Source organism: Oncorhynchus mykiss, chromosome 22, assembly GCF_013265735.2.
Source record: "Oncorhynchus mykiss isolate Arlee chromosome 22, USDA_OmykA_1.1, whole genome shotgun sequence".
Classification (NCBI taxonomy): domain Eukaryota; kingdom Metazoa; phylum Chordata; class Actinopteri; order Salmoniformes; family Salmonidae; genus Oncorhynchus; species Oncorhynchus mykiss.
Window position 1 is genome coordinate 34,466,104 of NC_048586.1, and position 24,628 is coordinate 34,490,731.

Consider the following 24,628-nt stretch of genomic DNA (forward strand, 5'->3'; position numbering starts at 1 on the left):
CTGGGAAATATGATAAAGATATTAACACCAACACTGGGGTTATTTTACATCAGTGAGTGTTAAATGAATTATGTTAGTGTTAAATTAACACCTGGATCAACACACTGGACCTGTGTTAAATTTAACACTAAGTGTTGAATTAACACTTGAGAATTTGCTGTGTTAGATTGTAAATCTTTTCTGGGATTGTGTCCGTTGCTGTGGATACTTCTAATTGAATATATACCATTATATTTGCATGATATCATCAGCATGTTAATTTGGCCTTCGTGCTGCACAGACTGGGAATGGAATGGGCAAAGTAAATGCAACTTCGACCCTTTCCTTGACTGCAATAGGAATACCGCGGCGAAGGATGGGCCCTCTCTTTCCAACACCCTGCATTGTCCTCCTCGTCCTCCACGCCACCTTGTCACCAGCCTCCCTCAGTCCCGAGGATTACGCCGCGGACGAGGCAGAGCGAACTGCCAACAGCGACAACATAATTTTCGACGATTACCGTGGGAAAGTTTGCGTGGACGACAGTGGCTTTGTTTACAAACTGGGGGAGCGTTTCTTCCCAGGACACTCTAACTGCCCATGCGTGTGCACTGAGGATGGGCCAGTGTGCGACCAGCCGGAGTGCCCCAAGATACACCCTAAGTGCACAAAAGTGGAGCACAATGGATGCTGTCCTGAATGCAAGGAGGTTAAAAACTTTTGTGAATACAGGGGGAAAACTTACAAGATCCTGGAGGAATTTAAGGTAGGGATGTTTGGTGTTTATTGTTTTAATTTGCATGGTCTATTGATCAGTCATTTGTAATCATTTTAAATGTTCAATTCTCATTTGGATGCAATTGCATTTGTACCACAATACACACTATAAGCAGTGTTGCTTATTTAGGTAGGCCGAATGAGCTAAGTGTGACAATTGTATGTGATCAAAACAATGCAGCAGTGTTGACTGGATAGCCATTCCACTCAAAACATAATGATTTTGTTTTCCCCCAATGTTCTCTGCTCGTAGAGAATCGACACAGCAAATTCTCCATTGTTAAAGAAAGTCTAAATTAACAGTGTTCAATCAACCATGAAAGGATTGAGTCTGTGGACCTATATAGACACCGCGACAGTGTTAAATTTACACACTCCGTAGTGTAAAGCCTTATTCAAATATTTCCCAGAGTACCATGCCTTTCGAGTAAATTGTAGAGTTACTGTATTTATTAGTGACAGATACATATTTGTTGCATTCATCCATTTCCAGTCCTATGGACTTCACCAAGTGACATCCTAAGTGGATATGTTCTCTTTCAACATATATATTTAACACAACACCATACGTTTTTTTCTTAAGACCTTATTTTGAGGGCCTAGCTTCACCCTAGTACAATGGCCTGAAAGTCATACACAGCTCATTATCATATTACCCAGCATTCAATATTGCAAACGTTTATAAAAAACAAAATCATTTCATTAGCCTTGAAACCATGTCTCTGTAACTAATAAATTCAGTCATGGGTGGTAACTCTACAATTTACTCGAAAGGCAAGGCACTCTGGGAAATATTTAAATAAGACTGTACACTAAGCAGAGTTAACATTTAACACTGTTTCGGTGTAAACATGGGTCCACAGAGACTCAACATTTTAATTGTTGATTCAACACTCTTAGTCTTAATTCATTATATTACACTGTAAAAAAAACACAACTTGTTTTAATGGTAAATTACTGACAAACAGTTACCTGTAAGTTACTGTAAAAAGAAGTACAGCATGTTACTGTACATTATTGTAAAAGTGCCTTCTTTACAGTAATGTAGAGTTAAACCAAAGTTTATTGGAATTTACAGTAACATAAGTTACCTTAAAAACAAGTAAAACATTTTTACAGTGTATAATACTGATAATAATGGCGCCGGAGGGGATGGCTGCCGTTTTACGGCCTCCTAAATAACTGTGCTATTTTATTTTGCATTGTTTGTAACTCATTTTGTACATAATGTTGCTGCTACCATCTCTTATGACCTAAAAAAGCAATTACTAACCTAGAACTGGACAAAGAGTTCTTCTTTAATGAGTCCAATGCAAAATATATACTGCTTTGTCAAGACAAGGCCCAAATCCCACCTTTACTCCACACACATACAAAGCATACAAAGCTCTCCCTCACCCTTCATTTTTGCAAATCTGATAATTAATAATTATAATAATTATATCATCCTGATTACTGTTTACAAGCAAATACTAAAGCAGGAAGTACAAGTGACTCACGCAATATGGAAGTGGTCAGATGATGCGGATGCTTCATCAATAAGTGCATTGACGACATCGTCCCCACAGTGACCGTATGTACATTTCCCAACCAGAAGCCATGGATTACAGGCAACATCCTCACTGAGCTAAAGGAGCGAACCATCAAACAGGCAAAGCATCAATACAGGACTAAGATTGAATCCTACTACACCGGCTCTGATGCTTGTCAGATGTGGCAGGACTTGAAAAATATTACGCACTACAAAGGGAAACCCAGACACGAGCTGCCCAGTGAAACAAGCCTACCAGACTTGCTAAATGCTTTTTATGCTCGCTTCGAGGCAATCAACACTGAAGCATGCATGAGAGCACCGGCTGTTCTGGCTGACCGTGTGATCACGCTCCCCGGAGTGGATGTGAGTAAGACCTTTAAACAGTTCAACATTCACAAAGCCGCAGGGCCAGATGGATTACCAGGACCATCAGAGATCAAGATAAGACCCAGATGCAGACTGTCAAAGTAACACTGTTTTTTGTAGCAACAGGGGCAGGCAAAGACAAGTCAAGGCAGGCAGGGGTCGAAAATCCAGGGTAAGGCAAAGGTACAGGACTGCCGGCAGACTCAGAATCAGGGACAGGCAGAGAGGTCAGGCGGGCGAGTACAGGGTCATAACAGGCAAAGGTCAAAACCGGGAGGACTAGCAAAGAAAGGCTGGTAAACGATAGGCGCTGACAGGAAAAACGCTGGTAAGCTTGAACGAACAAGACAAAGAGCACAGGGGATAATTGGGAAGATGGGTGACACCTGGATGGGGTGGAGACAAGCACAAGGACAGGTGAAACAGATCAGGGTATGACATTTCGACCCCCGAGTCGATGAGTACCTGGAGAGACTTGGACTGGTCGCCCCATAGCAGGGTGGCATAGAGAGGGGGGCGAGTAAGGGGAGAATAAGAATTATCTTTCAGACCCACCAGTGTACTCCAACGAATAAGCTAGCTCTCTTGAAGGGACAAGTAGACACAAAATGACCGGCAGTACCATAATACAGACAACTCTGGGTGTCAAGTCTGCGTACACGTTTGGCTGGAGACAGCCCAGCCCTGCATCGGCTTGGGAAGAGGTGAGTTTATCAGCTACAAGGTGGGATCCCTGAGTGAGCGATTGGGACTGCATTCGAACCTCTTCTCCCTCCTACGTTCCCGTAGCCGACCATCGATCTGGATGGTTAAAGCGATGAGTGAGTCGAGATCCGTCGGTAGTTATCGGGCTGCCAGCTCATCCTTTACCTCCTCCGATAATCCATGCAGGAACGTGTCGAACAGCGCTTCTGGGTTCCAGGTACCCTCTGCTGCTAGCGTGCGGAACTCCACCACATAGTCTGTCGCACTGAAGGTGTCCTGCCGAAGCTGGAGTAACTTCCAGGCAGTCTCTCTCCCGGACACTGGAGCCTTCAACACCTTTCTCACCTCTGCCACGAATACCTGAGGCAGACGGCGGATTGTTGCTCCCATACCGCCGTGGCCCAGGCGAGTGCCTTCCCGGACATCAGCGTGATAATATACGCTATATTCGAGCGGTCAGAGGAGAATGAAGAAGGCTGCAGCTCAAAAACGAGGGAGCACTGGAAGAGAAAGGCCCGGCAGGTTCTGGAATCTCCATCATTTCACTCCGGTGGAGGTAAGCGGGGTTCTCGGGATACCGGGGTGATGGCGCTGCTACCAGCCGGGTTACAGAGAGGCTGGGAGGGTACCGTCGTGGTCGGCTGCCTAGTAGGCAACCCACGGACTTGCTCCCGCAAAATGTCCAATGCTTGGTCGTGACGATCGGCCGTGGCCTGGAACCCCTCCATCATGCCGCAAAGCAACTCCTCATGCATACCAATGGTGGCTTCTTGAGAGGAGATGGAGTAGCGGAGCTGGTCCAAGACTGCTGGGTCAGTCATGGCCAGTTCGTACTGTCAGGGATCAAGGTAAGACCCAGATGCAGACTGTCGAAGTAACACTGTTCATTGTAGCAACAGGGGCAGGCAAAGACAGGTCAAGGCAGGCAGGGGTCGAAAATCCAGGGTAAGGCAAAGGTAAAGGACGACAGCCGGGTACATGGTCAGGACAGGCAAAGGTAAAAACCGGGAGGACTAGCAAAGAGAGGCTGGGAAACGATAGGAGCTGACAGGAAAAACGCTGGTAAGCTTGAACGAACAAGACGAACTGGCAACAAACAGAGACCAACTGGCAAGTGTCTTCATTGACATTTTCAACCTGTCCCTGACCGAGTCTGTAATACCTACATGTTTCAAACATGTGCCCAAGAAAGCGAAAGTAACCTGCCTAAATGATTACCGCCCCATAACACTCACGTCGGTAGCCATGAAATGCTTTAAAAGGCTTGTCATGGCTCACATCAACACCCTCCTGCCGGAAACCCTAGACCTACTCCAATTCGCATACCGCCCCAACAGATCCACAGATGACACAATCGCACTCCACAATGCACTTTCCCATCTGGACAAAAGGAACACCTACGTGAGAATGCTACTCATTGACTACAGCATTCAACACCATAGTGTTGCTGTTAATTGACTGTGTCCACATCACCAACAAACTTTCATGGTCCAAACACACCAAGAGAGTCGTGAAGAGGGCACGACAGATCCTATTCCCCCTCAGAAGTCTGAAAAGATTTAGCATGGGTCCCCAGATCCTCAAAATGTTCTGCAGCTGCACCATCAAGAGCATCCTGACCGGTTGCATCACCGCCTGGTATAGCAACTGCTCGGCATCTGGCCGTAAGGCGCTACAGAGGGTAGTGCGTACGGCCTAGGACATCACTGGGGCCAAGCTTCCTGACATCCAGGACCTACAGTGGGGCAAAAAAGTATTTAGTCAGACACCATTTGTGCAAGTTCTCCAACTTAAAAGATGAGAGAGGCCTGTAATTTTCATCATAGGTACACTTCAACTATGACAGACAAAATGAGAAAAAAAAATCCAGAAAATCACATTGTAGGATTTTTAACGCATTTGCAAATTATGGTGGAAAATAAGTATTTGGTCACCTACAAACAAGCAAGATTTCTGGCTCTCACAGACATGTAACTTCTTCTTTAAGAGGCTCATCTGTCCTCCACTCGTTACCTGTATTAATGTATTACCTGTATTACCTGTCCACAACCTCAAACAGTCAAACAGTCACACTCCAAACTCCACTATGGCCAAGACCAAAGAGCTGTCAAAGGACACCAGAAACAAAATTGTAGACCTGCACCAGGCTGGGAAGACTGAATCTGCAATAGGTAAGCAGCTTGGTTTGAAGAAATCAACTGTGGGAGCAATTATTAGAAAATGGAAGACATACAAGACCACTGATAATCTCCCTCGATCTGGGGCTCCACGCAAGATCTCACCCCGTGGGGTCAAAATGATCACAAGAACGGTGAACAAAAATCCCAGAAGCACACGGGGGGACCTAGTGAATGACCTGCAGAGAGCTGGGACCAAAGTAACAAAGCCTACCATCAGTAACACACTACGCCGCCAGGGACTCAAATCCTGCAGTGCCAGACATGTCCCCCTGCTTAAGCCAGTACATGTCCAGGACCGTCTGAAGTTTGCTAGAGAGCATTTGGATGATCCAGAAGAAGATTGGGAGAATGTCATATGGTCAGATGAAACCAAAATATAACTTTTTTGGTAAAAACTCAACTCGTCGTGTTTGGAGGACAAAGAATGCTGAGTTGCATCCAAAGAACACCATACCTACTGTGAAGCATGGGGGTGGAAACATCATGCTTTGGGGCTGTTTTTCTGCAAAGGGACCAGGACGACTGATCCGTGTAAAGGAAAGAATGAATGGGGCCATGTATCGTGAGATTTTGAGTGAAAATCTCCTTCCATCAGCAAGGGCATTGAAGATGAAACATGGCTGGGTCTTTCAGCATGACAATGATCCCAAACACACCGCCCAGGCAACGAAGGAGTGGCTTCGTAAGAAGCATTTCAAGGTCCTGGAGTGGCATAGCCAGTCTCCAGATCTCAACCCCATAGAAAATCTTTGGAGGGAGTTGAAAGTCCATGTTGCCCAGCAACACCCCAAAACATCACTGCTCTAGAGGAGATCTGCATGGAAGAATGGGCCAAAATACCAGCAACAGTGTGTGAAAACCTTGTGAAGACTTACAGAAAACGTTTGACCTCTGTCATTGGCAACAAAGGGTATATAACAAAGTATTGAGATAAACTTTTGTTATTGACCAAATAGTTATTTTCCACCATCATTTGTAAATAAATTCATAAAAAATCCTACAATGTGATTTTCTGGATTTTTTTTCCTCATTTTCTTCTGTCATAGTTGAAGTGTACCTACGATGAAAATTACTGGCCTCTCTCATCTTTTTAAGTGGGAGAACTTGCACAATTGGTGGCTGACTAAATACTTTTTGTATATACTAGGTGTTGTCAGAGGAAGACCCCCAAAATGGTCAAAGACTCCAGTCACCCAAGTCATAGATTGTTCTCTCCTCTACCGCATGGCAAGCGATACCGGAGTGCCAAGTCTAGGACCAAAAGGCTCCTTACCAGCTTCTACCCCCAAGCCATAAGACTGCTGAACAATTAGAAATAGCCACCCGGACAATTTCCATTGACCACCCTGTTTGTTTTTACACTGCTGCTACTTGCTGTCTATTATTTATGCATAGTCACTTTACAATTACTTGTACCCCTGACTCGGTACCGATACCCCCTGTATATAACCTCGTTATTGTTTTGTAATTTTCTTGTCTTACTTTTTATTTTTATTCTACTTTAGTTTATTTAGTAAATATTTTTTTTAAACTCTGCATTGTTGGTTAAGGGCTTGTAGTAAGTAAGCATTTCACTGTAAGGTCTACCTACACCTGTTGTATTCGGTGCATGTGACAAATACATTTTGATTTGATTTGATAGTCACAGTGCAACATGAACTCATTAACTTATTGCATTATTTGACATCTGTCCTATTTACCTAACACACCAGATTTTGACTTCACCAGAAACTTTATTTTCCACTCAAAATGATGCCATAAAATCCCCAAACTCAGGGGCGGCAGGGTAGCCTAGTGGTTAGAGCCTTGGACTAGTAACCGGAAGGTTGTGAGTTCAAACCCCCGAGCTGACAAGGTCTGTCGTTCTGCCCCTGAACAGGCAGTTAACCCACTGTTCCCAGGCCGTCATTGAAAATAAGAATTTGTTCTTAACTGACTTGCCTGGTTAAATAAAGGTAAAAAATAAATAAATAAACATAGCAATAACCTTGAAATGTTAAGGTTAGGTAAGAACCCTGAAAAGGTTAAGGTCCTTTAATTTGGTTTTTCAAAATTCAAAATGATAAATAATTATAACAATAAGCTATCAAGTCAAATTAGGCAAACCAAATGGTCATCTAATCAAGGAAAAGCAAAAACAAAAGCAATCTGTCCATCAGTCAGTCCACAATGTGTCTGTGTCTTTGTGTTGTGGGTGGGGTCTGGGCTGGCAGTTGTGGTTTGTCAGTGCTGTGTCCAGGGTTGTTGCTGGTGTTGGGGCCAAGACTGAAGTCATGTTGGTGCTGGGACCAGGGTGGAAAACTGGAGACCAGGAAAAAACAGGAACCGGGAACAAGAAACTGGGGCTGGTTCAGGTGCTGGATTGAAATCTGGGTCTGTAGAGGGGAGGAAGGACAGCCTGACGAGCAATCAAACACACAAAGGTGCCTTAGACCCACAGGCCCATGGTGTTACTTTCCTGTGGCCTGATCCCCAGGTGAAGGTTTGATCTTTGGTCCCTCCTCTGCACTTCGTCTGGTGGTCTGGCGCTGGGACTGGTGCTGGAAGCCGGGTACTGGGATGAGGCTGTAACTGGACCTGCAGAGGGGAGAAAGGACAACCTGAGGAGGAAGCAGACACACACGGGAGCCCTAGACCCGGATATCAATGGTGGCACTCCCCTGGTCTGCTCGTTCCGGGTGAAGGTTGGATGTTGGGTCCCTCCTCTTCACCTCCTCTCTGCACCTCTTCCAGTATTCTGGTGCTGTAACTCGTTCTGGTGCTGGAACTGGGTCTGGTGCTGGAACTGGTGTTGAATCTGCAGAGGGGAGGTTAAGGTTGGGGTTAAGGTTAGAGGAGAGGCTGGGCCTGAACCTGGTGGCAGAGAGAAAGTTGTAAATGTGCACGTCTTATGACACAGCAAATCATGGTATCTTGTATTCAGGCCTACGCCTACTCTGTGGATTAGAAATGGACAAAATTAGATTATATTAGATAATCTGGTCGGCGTCTAGCCTATGTATTTATCCATCCTCCAGGCTAAGATTCTCAAGCGTCTCAAGCATCTTTGCTGTGACAGTGGGGGGCGTAACGAATATGGCTGATTAGTAATGACACTGTGCTGCACAACTACAGGCACCTCACACTTTATCAATGGGCTTGGAGATTCCCCAAGCACATTCATCAATGGCAAACTGAATGCTTTGAGCCATGGTTGGAGCTGTACCACGCTTGAGGTAGGCTGGCCTACTATACTGTCCTATTATACTGGATAAAATATACGCATACCCAGGCCTACCCTAAGGCCTGAACTGGCCTGATATATTTATATGATGATTAATCATGGCAATTAGTCATGTTGGTTGGACATTACATGATGGAAGAGGCTGAAGCACATTATCAGTGTTGGAGGGCTATGTGTCAGTCGGGTGAGAGCAAGAGAAGATGGCAGAGTCATATATTTATTGTTCTGTAGTTGCCATGGCACCAGCCTAAACAGAGAGCTTAAACAGAGAACTCCTGTAAATGTGTACATATTTAATTATTTGTTATTTGTTTTTTATCAGCTGTTTTGTTTTTGATAACATTGAGTTTTAGTGCATATTTCTGGTGTTTTTTTACCCACAGATTTGCAGATATACTGGCAGGTCAACTATTTTTGGCTTGTTAGCTAGCCAATTGTTTTTGTTTGAATGAGGCATCTGGACACTGTACCAGCTTTTTTGTTTCACCTGGCTGCTGGTTCCTGATCTTTTGAAAACATCAATTTAAGAGTCACCTGAAGCCTGAGAAGAATGGGAGATGCAGTAAATTAATGCAGTGCTGAGGCAGAGGGCTTGTGGTTGGGGACGACTGGCTAGTACTCTAAACTGTGTGTGGTGAGCTTTCTGGCACCAAGAGCTGCTAATGCGTCACCCAACTGGATGCCATACATTGTGAAGGAGGATAAGTCCAGTAGCTACACGACTCATGCTAGTTCCCAGAGTAGCCTTCTACATGATTGTCACCAGACTCTTCATCAACCATTTCCCTGACTATACTACCTCTGATCAAGCCATGAACTTCCCATCTCTATCTTTGGATGATGCATGGACTCAAAGACATGGCCTATTGGTTACCTAACTATAGCTAAACTACTCATGATGATGTATTGCTTGTTTATTTTTTGCTTTTGAATCGCATTAAGATTGTTATGAAAAGTGCTGTAGAAATGTGATAAATTATTAAAGTCGATTTTCACTTGCATAGATAGACCCATTTTTCACTCACACACTGTTGCCTATATCCCCCAACAGTGTTTAATAGAACTCTGCCGGATAATGCAGCAATCATTCTAAGCATGAGAAGGAATTGTACCAACTTTTATCTCAGAACATATCTTAGACCTGTGACAGGAGGAGCACCTGGGGGGGATACACAATGAGCTGAATACAGTACAGTAGCTCTGACATGACAAACATGAACTAAATCATTCAGAGATATGCCCTAAATAGTAATGCATATTGAGACTGTAATGCCTTTTTTACTGATGTGAAATAGGAAATGTTATATTAGAAAAAGTAGGCTAGCTAGATGAGCAGCTTAATTCCATGGTGCCTCCCTAATCTGCTGTTAGAGCATTGTTTTTCTCTCCCTGTCAATCCAAAACCATATACACTATTTACAGGGTTCATATTTGTTATTATAAACTGGGTGGTTTGAGGCTTGAATGCTGATTGGCTGACAGCCGTGGTATATCAGACCCTATAACATTGGTATGACAAAACATGTGTTTTTACTGCTCTAATTACATTGGTAACCAGTCTATAATAGCAATAAGGCACCTCAGGAGGTTGTGGTATATGGTCCTATATACCACAGCTAAGGGTTGCGTTGTACATAAGAACAGCCCTTAGCCCTGGTATATTGGTCTTATACCACACCCCCTCAAGACTTATTTCTTAATTATAGTGTCAAGAAACATACCAACGCTTATGCAGTATCATATCATTCCTAGTATATCTTGTGTAAATTCCTCCAGTGAAGATGTGTATAGATCAAATCCAATTTTATTTTTCACATGCGCCGAATACAACAGGTGTAGACCTTTCCGTGAAATGCTCACTTACAAGCCTGTAACCAACAATGCAGTTTTAAGAAAATAATGAGGCTATATACAGGGGGTACTGGTACTGAGTCAATGTGTGAGCTTACAGGTTAGACGAGGTAAAATTACTATGCATAGATAATAAACAGCCAGTAGAGATGTATAAACAAAGAGAGGGGGTGTCAATGCAAATAGTGCAAGTGGCCATTTGATTAATTGTTCAGCGGTCTTATTGTTTGGGGTTAGATGCTGTTAAGGAGCCTTTTGGACCTAGACTTGGCACTCAGGTACCACTTGCCGTGCGGCAGCAGAGAGAACGGTCTATGACTTGGGTGACTGGCCTCCCTCTGACAACACGTAGTATATAGGTCCTGGATGATGAACTAGGCCGTACGCACTACCCTCTGCAGCGCCAAGCAGTTGCCATACCAGGTGGTGATGCAACCGGTCAGGATGCTGTCAAGGGTGTAGCTGTAGAACTTTTTGAGGATCTGAGTACCCATGCCAAATCTTTACAGTCTCCTGAGGGGGGAAATGTGTTGTTGCGGCCTCTTCACGACTTTCTTGGTGTGTTTGGACCATGATAGTTTGGTGGTGATGTGGAAACCAAGGAACTTGAAACTCCCGCCCTGCTCCACCTCAGCTCCATCGATGTGAATGGGAGAATGTTCAGCCTTCCTTTTCCTGTAGTCCACGATAATCTACTTTGTCTTACTCACGTTGAGGAAGAGGTTGTTGTTGTGGCACCACACTGCCAGGTCTCTGACCTCCTCCCTATAGGCTGTCCAGGGTTGGGTAGGTTACTTTCTAAATGTAATCCATTACAGTTACCTGTCCAAAATTGTAATCAGTAACGTAACTTTCAGATTACCCAAACTCAGTAACGTAATCTGATTACATTCAGTTACTTTTAGATTACTTTCCCCTTGAGGCATTAGAAGAAGACAGCAATGTATGTTACCAATTGAAGAACATCTTTTGCAAGATACACTGTAAATCTATGTTAAAGTTTATATTGCTGGCCATATATATTTTTTATTTAACCTTTATTTAACTAGGCAAGTCTTACTGTAAATTGGTCAGTGTAGTTAGATGAACAAGAATTTAAGCTTTTGCCCATATCAAACATGTCTATGTCCCGGGGATTTTTTTGTTTGTTTCTTACAACCTCATGCTAATCAAATTAGCCTACGTTTGCTCAACTCTCCCGTGGGGGACACACCGATCCTTTAAGAACATATTCTTATTTACAATGACGGCCTACCACGGCCAAACCCTGGCCTGGACGACGCTAGACCAATTGTGCACCGCCCTATGGGACTCCCAATCACGGCTGGTTGTGATACAGCCTGGAATCAAACCATGGTCTGTAGTGATGCCTCTAGCAGTGAGATGCAATGCCTTAAACCACTGAGGGAGCCCAACATATATGGACGTTACATTTTTCTTTATGGTTTGGTTATGTAGGCTTCTTCTAACCCATCACTACACTAGGCTACCCTGGGGCGGCAGGGTAGCCTAGTGGTTAGAGTGTTGGACTAGTAACCGGAAGGTTGCAAGTTCAAATCCCTGAGCTGACAATCTGTCGTTCTGCCCCTGAACAGGCAGTTAACCCACTGTTCCTAGGCCGTCATTGAAAATAAGAATTTGTTCTTAACTGACAGGTTTTGTTTATATATACGATACGACTTTACTTGCATAAAAACTGTGAATGGAAACGTCGTTAGTGGGCACCTAACTTTGTAATTTTTGTTTGTAAGAAATCTCATCTCTCGAATAGCTCAGTTAATTGATTTGATTTTCCTATTGTCCATGTTCCACCTTTGTCCTTGATCACATTCTTCAACTCAATTCAATTCAATCACAATGTGACTGCTCACCCCAGTGAAACACCTGCCACTAATTTTAGACTCCATGGCATTAGCTAATTAGTATGGGGGACTTACGTAAAGCAGTGTGTTGCTAATAAGGTTGTGAGAGATCAGCCCTTTAAACCCGTGTACTTAATCCATTGTGATCAGTGACTGGGGGCGCGTCCCATGGCACCTTATTCCCTTTATAGTGCATTACTTTTGACCAGGGCCCTTAGGGTAGTGCACTATAAAGGGAATGGCGTGACATTTGGAACTCAGCCTGGCTGGATCGGTGTTGAGCGGACAAAGCCTCTTAGGCCTGTATTGGGATGCAGATCCATGCTCCCCTCAGGGAGAGAGTGAGGCCTGTAAGTAAAGCCTGCTGGTTTGATGTGAGATCAAGTCCATCAATAGTGCAGCTCACCCTCACATCCCCACTAACCTTGAGTGGCAGGGCCCGGCGAGAGGGAAGGACATTTCACACCTCTTGAAAAACCATTCATTTGTTCCTATAGATTTTCTCACCTGAACAGAGAAATTACAGGGGGAGGCAGAACACAGAGGGGAAACTGTGGGTGGTCAATGAAAATCGCCATTTTCAGATAGTTTAGATAAATAATTGATATAGCAAAGAATTCCCATTGACCACAGCTTTGAAGCTTTGGTCAGATCACTGTTGTGGGGTTGTTGATCCGTGACAGGCATCTGATGACTTGAGGAAGCTAAAGTCATAATCACCATGCTTGTGCCAGAATGAAAGTGCCTATTTATGAAAGTATTAAAGACATGAAAGTATAATTTCTCTTTGAATTACTGTATAAAACGATGACTGCATGGTGTCCAGCGGAGTAAACAAAAAATTGAAGGGTGTTGGTAGCTTCTGATCAAAGCCCCAATTAAGAGGATGCTGACAGGGCTGGCTGGTTAACCTTTGGCGTGGGCTGCGGTGGCATTTCCTTGGCCGTCGTCCTGGCTCTTTATGCATAGCTCCGCATTTACTGAACACAGCAGGCGGGGAAGGAGTCCAACAGAGATCTATATCTTTAAGACCCACAAGGCAGGTTCGATCTCTTTAAGGTTGGAGATCTCTCTGATATCTCTTCTAAACAAAGAGGCATGCAGACATAGGGACCATGAGAGAAACACTGGGGTTTTGGAACACAAGCAGTGTATCTAAGACCAACAAGGCAGGTTTCATCTCTGTAAGGTTGGAGATATCTCTGAGGGTTGATTCACACTACTGTGCCAAGTGCCAGGCCGAGCTGAGCCATGATGCACTGGCTTGGTTAGGCATTCAACATAGCTGCTGGAACCGTGCTGGAAAGGACAATGTAGGAAGGATGTATAGGAGCCAGGATGTGAAAATGGTATTATATTTATCCTAAACACAGGCCAAGAGAGAAACACTAAAGTTTTAATCTCACAGATCAGACTGTATCATCACCTTGTCCAACATTTTGTGTCTCATAGTAACTAATTCACTGACCATGGAATAGGGAATGTGATCAATCTTTTGTGCAAGTGTCTCAGGGTTACATTCTGTATAGATGTAGGATCTTCATTTGATCACTATTTTGTTAATGTGCACAGCAGGAAATGTAAAGCAGCAGGAAATGTAAACTTTTAGTGTATTCAAGGTTTAAAAAGGCTTTTAAAGTTTGTAATTTCCACTTTAAAATGTCATACTTAATTTGCCCTAACGTAAAATGTATCATCTCCTACAAAAAATGTCCATTAATTATAATCCACATAATAATTCACATTTACGGTTGCTGTATTATTTTCCTGCTGGAGAAAACTGGCTCAAATTAAGATACTACATCTGTAGATACCTTGTCAGTAATAAAACCCTTTGATAAGTAAGGACTCTCTAACCATTGATTGATCACGGACGATGCCCTGTAATCTGTTAAGAAATATGATCCAGCCTTAAAGACCTCATTCATCAGAAAGTGAATCTTTCCACAGAATGCTGAGTCAGTCTCTATTGGGCAGTGGATGTAATGTAGTTGATGTGGAGCTACTTTCTTAGCCTGATGGACAGTTATGTGGTTTGGTGATGGGGACGGTAGAGTGAAAACAATAGTAGTTCCATAGAAAAATAGTCATATTTGTGAGTTAGTCTGTAGAAATAGAATCACATAACTATGGGTGGGTCTTTGCTGCTGTGTTGTATTCAGTACTATAGCACATTAAGTACAGTTTCATTTCAGATGCATGTAATGTAGAATATAACACAGATATATATAAATATATATATATACAGTATATTTCTAAGATAGAGAGATAGTATACAGTATGTATATAAGACAGTATGAGAGAGTTGTGCCACTCAACCTCGGTAGGTGTTTCACCTACAGGGTTCCCCGTCCGACGAGGAAGGGACCAGTCCGCCCGCCGTCGCGCCCGTACTACCCCCGGTCCTACCCCCGGTCCTACCCCCAGCCTCTGCAGCGCAGCTCCAATCAAGAACCAGGAAATATAGGGTGAGTTCAGATCCCAGGCCACAGATATAAAACAACTGTTCTATATCTATGTCCCAGGTGAGAAGAACAGGACTCGACAGGCTGTAGGGCTGAAATCCGATCAATCCCCATCCCATCCGTGCTCCTGACTGAGATCTCTAGGGGAGAGGGGTGAGAGATGGGCTGAGAAGGACCGTAAAGACATATGTTGTTGGGTCCCCATCCATTCAAAAATGACACAAAAAGCAACTGTAGTCTTACAAGCTACACTGATTTATTTTGTTTTTACATAACGTTAATCCTCTTAAATATATTCTGAGTGTAAAAAACATTATGAACACCTGCTCTTTCCATGACATAGACTGACCAGCTAAATCCAGGTGAAAGCTATGATCCCTTATTGATGTAAATAGTTAAATCCACTTCAATCCATGTAGATAAAAGGGAGGCAGGTTAAACGAGACAGGTTAAATAGGGTGAATGGGCAAGACACAAGATTTATGTGCCTTTGAATGGGGTATGTTAGTAGGGGACAGGCGGGACGGTTTGTGTCAAGGACTGCAACGCTGTTGGGTTTTTGACGCTCAACAATTTTCCGTCTGTATCAAGAATGGACCATCACCAAAAGGACATCCAGCCAACTTGACACAGCTATGGGAAGCATTGGAGTCAACATGGGCCAGCATCCCTGTGGAATGCTTTCGTCACCTTGTAGAGTCCATGCCCCGATGAATTAAGGCTGTTCTAAGGGCAAAAGGGTGGGGGTGGGTACAACTCATCAGCTAACATCACTTCTCGTGAATTTTTAAGCATTTATGTCATAAAAAAAGCACATAAAGCACATCAAGGCTTTATTCTTAATGTTAAATGACTGATATCATCTCATAGAACAAAACGTATTAGATCTCCTAAACCTGTGTTAACCTCAGACCATATTTTTGCCATTTATCCCAAAACCCTGTTCTTTCCCCACTATTTTTCCCATAGGAATGGCTGAACAAACCAGAGGGAACTCATTTCCGTTTTTTAGGAATACAAGCTGGCGAGCTCTATTACCCACATTGTTACAAGAGACAGATTGGACACAGTTGAATAACATGGGAACCCAAGAGATCCAGCTCTGAATCTACTGAATATTAAAGCACTCATCAGAATCATAACAGAAGTGACTGTAGTGGAAGTTTCTAAATAAAATGCAGTTATTAGTAAATAACACTTTTGGACAAAATGTCAAGGTTTAGGTTAAATTCTGAGGGTTTTATAACTCTCAGCTCTCTCAACTGCCCAGTCTGACATTGCAGCAGCTTTTTAAACACTGATCAGGCTCATAAGAGTAGTGTCTGACTGCAGTAAAAGTTCTGCAACAAAAAACTATTTACAAAGTAATGAACCAATATATCACCCTTTGCACAGCAGAAAATTATAGAATGGAGGACAGAACACACACTTTTACACACACACTTTTACACACACGTGTGCATACACACTGCACATCCTACACTAATTAGTTACTGTGCTCTTCAGCACTGACACCTATGAAAGGAAACCTATGAAAAACATCTAAAATGAGTTGCTCAAATTCATTTTCCTATCCAATTTGCCTGAAGAAAAAAGCATTGTTTTAATTTGAGAAGCTGATTAAGAGAAGCAAACAAGTAGGCCAGAGATAACTGGAGCGTTGAACTAGTTTGAGCAAGTTCCCCGCATAACTTACTTTAAATGAGTTAACTGAGTGAGGTAAATGAAAGCTAAAAAAGATTGCCTTGTGTCTTTATCTGACTTTGGATACCCCTTATACCCCCCCATCCCTTCCTCTCCCATCTCTACCTCTCCTCTCCTCTCCCATCCCTTCATCTCCCATCTCTACCTCTCCTCTCCCATCCCTTCATCTCCCATCTCTACCTCTCCTCTCCTCTCCCATCCCTTCATCTCCCATCTCTACCTCTCCTCTCCCATCCCTTCATCTCCCATCTCTACCTCTCCTCTCCTCTCCCATCCCTTCATCTCCCATCTCTACCTCTCCTCTCCCATCCCTTCATCTCCCATCTCTACCTCTCCTCTCCTCTCCCATCCCTTCATCTCCCATCTCTACCTCTCCTCTCCCATCCCTTCATCTCCCATCTCTACCTCTCCCATCCCTTCATCTCCCATCTCTACCTCTCCCATCCCTTCATCTCCCATCTCCAACTCTCCTCTCCCATCTTTCATCTCTCCCATCCACCCCCCATCCCTTCATCTCCCATCTCTACCTATCCTATCCTCTCCCATCCCTTCATCTCCCATCTCTACCTCCCCTCCCCTCTCCCATACCTTCATCTCCCATCTCCAACTCTCCATTCCCATCTGTTCATCTCCCATCTCCTCTCTCATTCCTTCATCTCCCATCTTTTATCTCTCCCATCCAACTCCCCTCTCCCATACCTTCATCTCCCATCTCCACCTCTCCTCTCCGATTCCTTTATCTCCCATCCCTCATCTCCCATATTTCATCTCTACCTCACCTCTCCCATCCAACTCCCATCTCCACCTCTCCTCTCCCATTCCTTCATCTCCCATCTCATCTCTCATTCTTTCATCTCCACCTCCTCTCTCATCCCTTAATCTCCAATCTCCAACACCTCTCCTCTCCCATTCCTTCATATCCCATCGCCACCTCCCCTCTTCCATCCCTTCATCTCCCATCTACACTCCACCTCTCCCATCCCTTCATCTCCAATCCACCTCTCCCAATCCTTCATCTCCCATTTCAACTCCACCTCTCCTCTCCCATCCCTTCATCTCCCATCTCCACTCCACCTCTCCTCTCCCAATCCTTCATCTCCCATCTCCAATCCACCTCTCCTCTCCCAATCCTTCATCTCCCATTTCAACTCCACCTCTCCTCTTCCATCCCTTCATCTCCCATCTACACTCCACCTTCGTTCTGGTAATGTAAGATGTTGTTTTGATGTAACTTAGAATTACATAGAATAGTCTCAGAGTACAACCACTACAGTCTCTAATGCAGCTTTGACAGTCAGTTCACTCTTATGTGAACCTGAATGGGCTCACAAATCACCATATAGTTTGATCCACAAACTCACTAACACACCCTTCGGCATGGCAAAACATGGTCTTGGTGTTTTTCTTTTTTTTTGTGAGTTACTGTCGTACTTACAGACCGTGGCATGATTAATCCACTTCAACGAACGGTAAATCTCACACAAAAGGTTGCATAAAGCACTCTAGCACTGTTACAGTAAATACATTGATGGACGCATGCACTAGACTGCAATGTATTATTGAGATGCAGGAAGTACAGTATACAGTGGATACTTCCCGTTCATTTTAAATATACTTTCATTTCAGATGTATCAAATGTATAACAATGCATCCAGTCAAGAAATTGCATTCAATGTGTTTTTCTTGTCATGATTACAGAGAAATATGTAATTATTCCTGTGATCATGTCAAATAAATTAATCTTACAGTCTTTGTAAGAGACACTGTGACAGCACATGAACATGTACCGTAGAGACGTAACACAACTTATACAAATGAAATAAATAATAGCTTCAGTTGAATTCAACAATCCATATCTAATGTATCCCTCGATGAGTAGTGTGCAATTTCTTATTTTGTTTCATCTTCTATCTATGCCATGAAGAAGCAAATGTTTGTTATATGTAAATATAGAGTGCAGTAAAGGCTTGTCAGTGTTTTAACTTCATCACCTTCCCCATAGATTTGGCAGTGGCACCAGATCAAGCAAATTCAGCGAGATATATCCGTCCATTTACATCTACAAGAAAACTGGAGGCAGTTTACTGTACATCTAGTGCTGAAAATATTTGTTCAAGGTCTCTTACTAATTCAAGTATTTTAATGACTATTGAGTGCTGGTAAAAAAATATTCCAAAGGAAAGGGGATAAAGAAAGTTACAGGTATGTTGGAAGATCAGTTGCAGGAAAATATGTAAATTAGATAGATTGATATCAAGTAGATATCACAGTTTGAGGAGTTTTGTGTTGTCTGAAAAACAGAGGAAGCTCTGAAAATGACAGGTTTCATGAAAGTCTGTATCATGAAATTGCATGTTACTAGTTACAACCTGAGGATGCTTGAGTTGTCTGACAGTTCACTTTTACTAAAGGTTCAATAAGACCATTATCCCAGAGCTGCAGTTTTATAACGATACCATAGACCTTTAAATGCCTTCATAAAAATGTTACTGCCAGTCTGTGTATAATAAAGTGTTTTTTAAATGATTTATGACAATAAATTACATATATGATAAGGCATTTCTTTGAGGGCCTAGTTATGTCTAGTGATGTTTGATACTGGAGCTCTGAGGCATGCATCGAAATCTCTACGCAGTATACTTCAAAGCAGTGTGCTGATGCCTGTATCACTTTATCAGAAGCATGTGATCAATGATGTCTGAAGTTTAGTTTCATCGAACAACCACCTGATTGGTTTGGAATTGGTTTGGTAGAAGACAAAAAGGCTGTTGCGCACGCGATACGGGGTGTGGGACGTCATCTATAATAATTTGGCAACTGTAAATTATTTTTACCAGCAGGTGCCACTAATGTACACTGTGTTAATCAATGCCTCAAGTAATTGTTTCAAGACTATTGGAAAACCACAATGCTTAATCAAGCTTTGTTTCACTATCACTAATTTAACACAGTGTTAAGAATCTCCTGGTTTACAGGTCACATCAAGCCTGCAAGTCACATGCTGGCTTACAAAGTGACGTGTAACTCCTATTAGGATATCCAACAAGTGGCATTGTTAATCACCTGCATTCAGACTGACTGCCAGAGTAAGGCAACTTGAATACTGAGACTGTCAGTCATCCAAACTGGAACAACCATCTCAGTAACGGGTGCAATACATCCAATAGATTGGATTAGTTTAGAAAACTGTATGTTCTTTATTTTTGTGTTGCATAAAATGAATCAACCAAATAATGCACATGCAAAATAACAGACATGCTAGGAAATATTATATATGGTTCTATGTAGAACCCTTCTTGCCTTCCAAAGAATAATCAAATAACCCTTTCTTCCAAAAATAGTTCTTAAGATGTTAACGTTCTAGGTAGAACCCTTTGCCTTACAAAGAACCCACTTTTAACCCTGTACAGTTGAAGATGGAAGTTTACGTACACCTTAGTCAAATACATTTAAACTCCATTTTTCACAATTCACAACATTTAATCAGAGTAAAAAATCCCTGTCTTACATCAGTTAGGATCACCACTTTATTTTAAGAATATGAAATGTCAGAATAATAGTAAAGATAATTATTTATTTCAGCTTTTATTTCCTTTATCACATTCCCAGTGGGTCAGAAGTTTACATACACTCAATTAGTATTTGGGAGCATTGCCTTTAAATTGTTAACTTGGGTCAAACTTTTCGGGTAGCCTTCCACAAGCTTCCCACAAGAAGTTGGGTAAATTCTGGCCCATTCCTCCTGACAGAGCTGGTGTAATTATAGGATTGAGGGCAGGGTTTTGTGATGGCCACTCCAATACCTTGACCTTGTGGTCCTTAATTAAGCCATTTTGCCACAACTTTGAAATTATGCTTGGGGTCACTGTCCATTTGGAAGACCAATTTGCGACCAAGCTGTAACTTCCTGACTGATGTCTTGAGATATTGCCTCAATAAATCCACGTAACTGTCCCTCCTCATAATGCCATCTATTTTGTGAAGAGCACCAGTCACTCCTGCAGAAAAGCACACCCACAACATGATGCTGCCACCCCTGTGCTTCACCGTTGGGATGGTGTTCTACGGCTTGCAAGCATCCCTCTTTTTCCTCCAAACATAACGATGGTCATTATGGCCAAACAGTTCTATTTTTGTTTCATCAGACCAGAGGACATTTCTCCAAAAAGTATGATCTTTGTCCCCATGTGCAGTTGCAAACCGTAGTCTGGCTTTTTTATGGCGGTTTTGGAGCAGTGGCTTCTTCCTTGCTGAGCAGCCTTTCAGGTTATGTTGATATAGGACGCATTTTACCATGGATATAGATAATTTTGTACCCGTTTCCTCCAGCATCTTCACAAGGTCCTTTGCTGTTGTTCTGGGATTGATTTGCACTTTTCGCACCAAAGTATGTCCATCTCTAGGAGACAGAATGCGTCTCTTTCCTGAGTGGTATAGCGGCTGCGTGGTCCCATGGTGTTTATACTTGCGTACAATTATTTGTACAGATGAACGTGGTACCTTCAGGCGTTTGGAAATTGCTCCCAATGATGAACCAGAGTTTGAAGAGCACTGAGTTTGAAGGTAGGCCTTGAAATACATCCACAGGTGCACCTCAAATTGACTCAAATTATGTCAATTAGCCTATCAGAAGCTTCTAAAGCCATGACATAATTGTCTGGAATTTTCCAAGCTGTTTAAAGGCACAGTCAACTTAGTATATGTATATTTCTGACCCACTGGAATTGTGATACAGTGAATTATTAGTGAAATAATCTGTCTGTAAACAATTGTTGGTAAAATGACTTGTGTCATGCACAAAGTAGATGTCCTAACCAACTTGCCAAAACTATAGTTTGTTAACAAGACATTTGTGGAGTGTTTGAAAAACTAGTTTTAATGACTCCGACCTAAGTGTATGTAAACTTCCGACTTCAACTGCATCACTAACTGTGAGGTTTCACAGTAAAAGTCATGCAGTTTCAGTCGAAAAGACTGCCATTTCACCCTCAGGCACAAACTTGTTTGTTTGTTCTTGTTTACCATTGAGCTCAGTACAATTAGGGAGCGTTTCCATGGATAAGAGCCCTTGGCTCTGAGGCCAAACAGTGTTATTGAAGGCATAGACAGGGGATCTGTCTCAGTCTCAGTTTGGCAATTACCTATGTACAAAGTTTAAACACCTTGGCTACTGAGAGGGCTCAGGCTTCTCCTCTGTCTCTCATCACCCTATTGACACACACACACACACACACACACACACACACACACACACACACGGAGGCACCGCTCCAAATGTATGAGTCAACATCCTTCTGGCTTTGTCTCAAATGGCTCCCCACTCCCTTTATAGTGCATTATTTTTGACCGGGGCCCATATGCCTCTGGTCAAAAGTAGAAGACTATATAGGAAATAGGGTGACATTGTTAAGTTGGGGCAGAGAAAAGGCCATTGGGGCTGCAGGGACTTTTAACATTGCTAAAAGGATACCCTTTGCAGTGGGTGAATGTGAAAATGAAAGATAGTGGTTTTGTCATTCTCTAGAGGCAGTGACTTGCTTTCACTGTAGCTTACAACATGATGGCATACATTCTATACTACAAAAGGCATGTAGTACACTCTTAGGAAAAATAAGTGCTATCTAGAACCTTAAAGGGTTCTTTGGCGGTCCCCATAGGATTACACTTTGAATAATCCTTTTTGGTTGCCGGTTGAACCCTTTTGGTTCCAGGTAGAATCCTTTTGGATTCCATTTAGAATCCTTTCCACAGAGGGTTCTACCTGGAACCAAAAAGGGTTCTCCAAAAAGGGTTTTCCTATGGGGACAGCCAAATAACCCTTTTTTTTAAAGAGTGTACAAACTATAATCGAAATGTGGTCAGTGGGTAAACTAAAGGTTTCTGCTTATGCAGACATGGCATGCCAACAACTGTTGGAGTTCATTCTGTTTCAATTGGGTTGAGTTCTCCCACGCAGTATATTCTCTACGTGAGCTTATATTTACCTTTTGCTACAGACAGACGTTTTTCTCTTTTATTTTACCTTGGACTTACTCTAAGTCCCATGGACATACAGTAACTTTTTTCCAATAGGAGACCTGTCCATGACATTAGGTACCAGTTGGATCTCAGTAGGTAGAGGGACAGACGGAAACATACCCAGGTTGATGTGGCGTGATTGAGATGTTCCAATTCAATCACTCTGTTTCCAGCATGGCCCCCAAGGATGAGTAGGCTAATCACTGTTGCTTAGGAACACTGCTAAATAATATCATAGTTGTCAGTTTACAAGTGAAGTTTCAGTGTATTTCCTAATGTGTTGTAAAGAGTAACCCTACACACTTAGAAAAAATGTGTTATCTAGAACCTAAAAGGGTTCTTCAGCTGTCTCCATAGCAGAACCCTTTGGTTTCAGATATAACCTTTTTGGATTCAATGTAGAACCCTTTCTTACATGGGGTTCTACCTCAAACCCCAAAGGTTTCTAAGTGGAACCAAAGAACACTTTTGGGACCATTTTTTCTAAGAGTGTGCAGACATCCTACTGTGACCATGAGTTGATCTTTTAAATGTTCAGTCAAATTAACCCCATTTTTTCAAGGCTTATAACTTGATATTAACAGTAATCTTGCCACCATGTTGTTACAATAGTTATATGATTGGTATTCAAATGCAATTAAAATCTTCCCCCCTCTCTCTGCCTCTCCTTCTCCCTCCCTCCCCTCGGTCTCGCTTTCTCCCTCACTCTCTCTCTCTCTCCATTTTCTCCCTCCCCCTCTCTCCCTTCAGCCTTCGCCTTGTGAGTGGTGTCGCTGTGAACCAAATAACGAGGTGCACTGTGTGGTCTCTGACTGTGCCGTCCCAGAGTGTGTCAACCCAGTCTACGAGCCAGAACAGTGCTGTCCCGTCTGTAAAAACGGTAAGGGCACTTACTGTCGTGTGTTTCTGACACGCACGCACATAGGTTTTACTGAAATACTTTATGTATATCAACCTTACGATTGCATTGCTGGTTGTTGTGTACATGTACCCTGGTAAGCCAGACTGATGCTGTGCTCACCATTGTTTCACAAAACAGAATGATGAACATAGCTATTTGTCTGGTTAACCAGGCTAGTATGTTTGTATATTTATTGCTGATCTTATTGTGAGCACACTGGAGAGTTACATTTCTAAAGTAGTCATTACAAATTTGTTACACAAATAAACTTGAAATGTAACTGTTTGAACCTCAACCCACACACACACACAAACCCACTACAAAATAATGACACTTTTATCACATCGAAACCAACCAAAAGATTCTCTTTCTCTACGTCTATATTTTCATGATTCGAGTCTTCAGTCTCTTCAATTGAGGACGTGCATCTTTTATGTTTTACTGTATATTAAACTGTTACTTTGGGGGGGTTGCCCGAGCACTAATGAGGACACAACAAACTGCTTTAATTAAATACAACACACTAAGCAGCATTAACACTGCAAATGTGTATGAGTCTCAGGCCCATGTATTTGTGTAAAACTAGGCCCTCAAAACAAGGCTTAATGAAATATGTATGATATTTAGTGATGTTACGTTTGATACAGGAACTCCAAGGCATGTGCAGAAATCGCTAAGCAGTGTACTTCGAAGCAGTGTGCCTATGTCTGTATCACTTTATCAGAAGCACATGATCAATGACGTCTGAAGCTTTGTTTTGTCAAACAACCATCTGATTGGTTTGGTATTGGTTTGGTAGGAAACAAAAAGGCTATACTGCAAACGCGATATGGGGTGTGGGACGTCGTCTATAATAATTTGGCAGCTCTAGATTATTTTGACCAGCAGGGGCCACCAATGTACACTGTGTTGATCAAAGCTTCAAGTAATGAACCTATTTTCGATGCAATTGGCTAGGAAACATCAATGCTTCAGGAAGCTCAGTTTCCCCATCACTAATGGTATTGTGTTAAATAATAAAACATTTTAATTATAACATATGACGGAAAATGGATGAATTCAA

General features: G+C 42.6%; 2 protein-coding genes across 5 annotated transcripts in view; one reads left to right on the forward strand and one right to left on the reverse strand.

The window, feature by feature from the left end:
- The window catches only part of LOC110501788 (von Willebrand factor C domain-containing protein 2-like), a 35,758-nt gene that overhangs the window by 2,371 nt on the left and 8,759 nt on the right, over positions 1-24,628 (forward strand). The window contains exons 2-4 of one of the 4 annotated variants that reach the window (XM_021579614.2): positions 339-745; positions 14,820-14,945; positions 23,415-23,544. In XM_021579614.2, coding sequence (XP_021435289.1) covers positions 356-745; positions 14,820-14,945; positions 23,415-23,544 — 646 coding nt within the window. In that variant the 5' untranslated portion in view covers positions 339-355. Of the gene's footprint in view, positions 1-256; positions 746-14,819; positions 14,946-23,414; positions 23,545-24,628 lie in introns of those variants that run through there. The other 3 variants (XM_036959170.1, XM_021579615.2, XM_036959171.1) reach the window with 3 other exon arrangements.
- The window catches only part of bard1 (BRCA1 associated RING domain 1), a 70,613-nt gene continuing 53,501 nt past the window's right edge, over positions 7,517-24,628 (reverse strand). Inside the window, exon 11 of the mRNA XM_036959169.1 lies at positions 7,517-8,338. Within this exon, the coding sequence (XP_036815064.1) occupies positions 8,249-8,338 (90 nt within the window). The 3' untranslated portion in view covers positions 7,517-8,248. The remainder of the gene's footprint in view (positions 8,339-24,628) is intronic.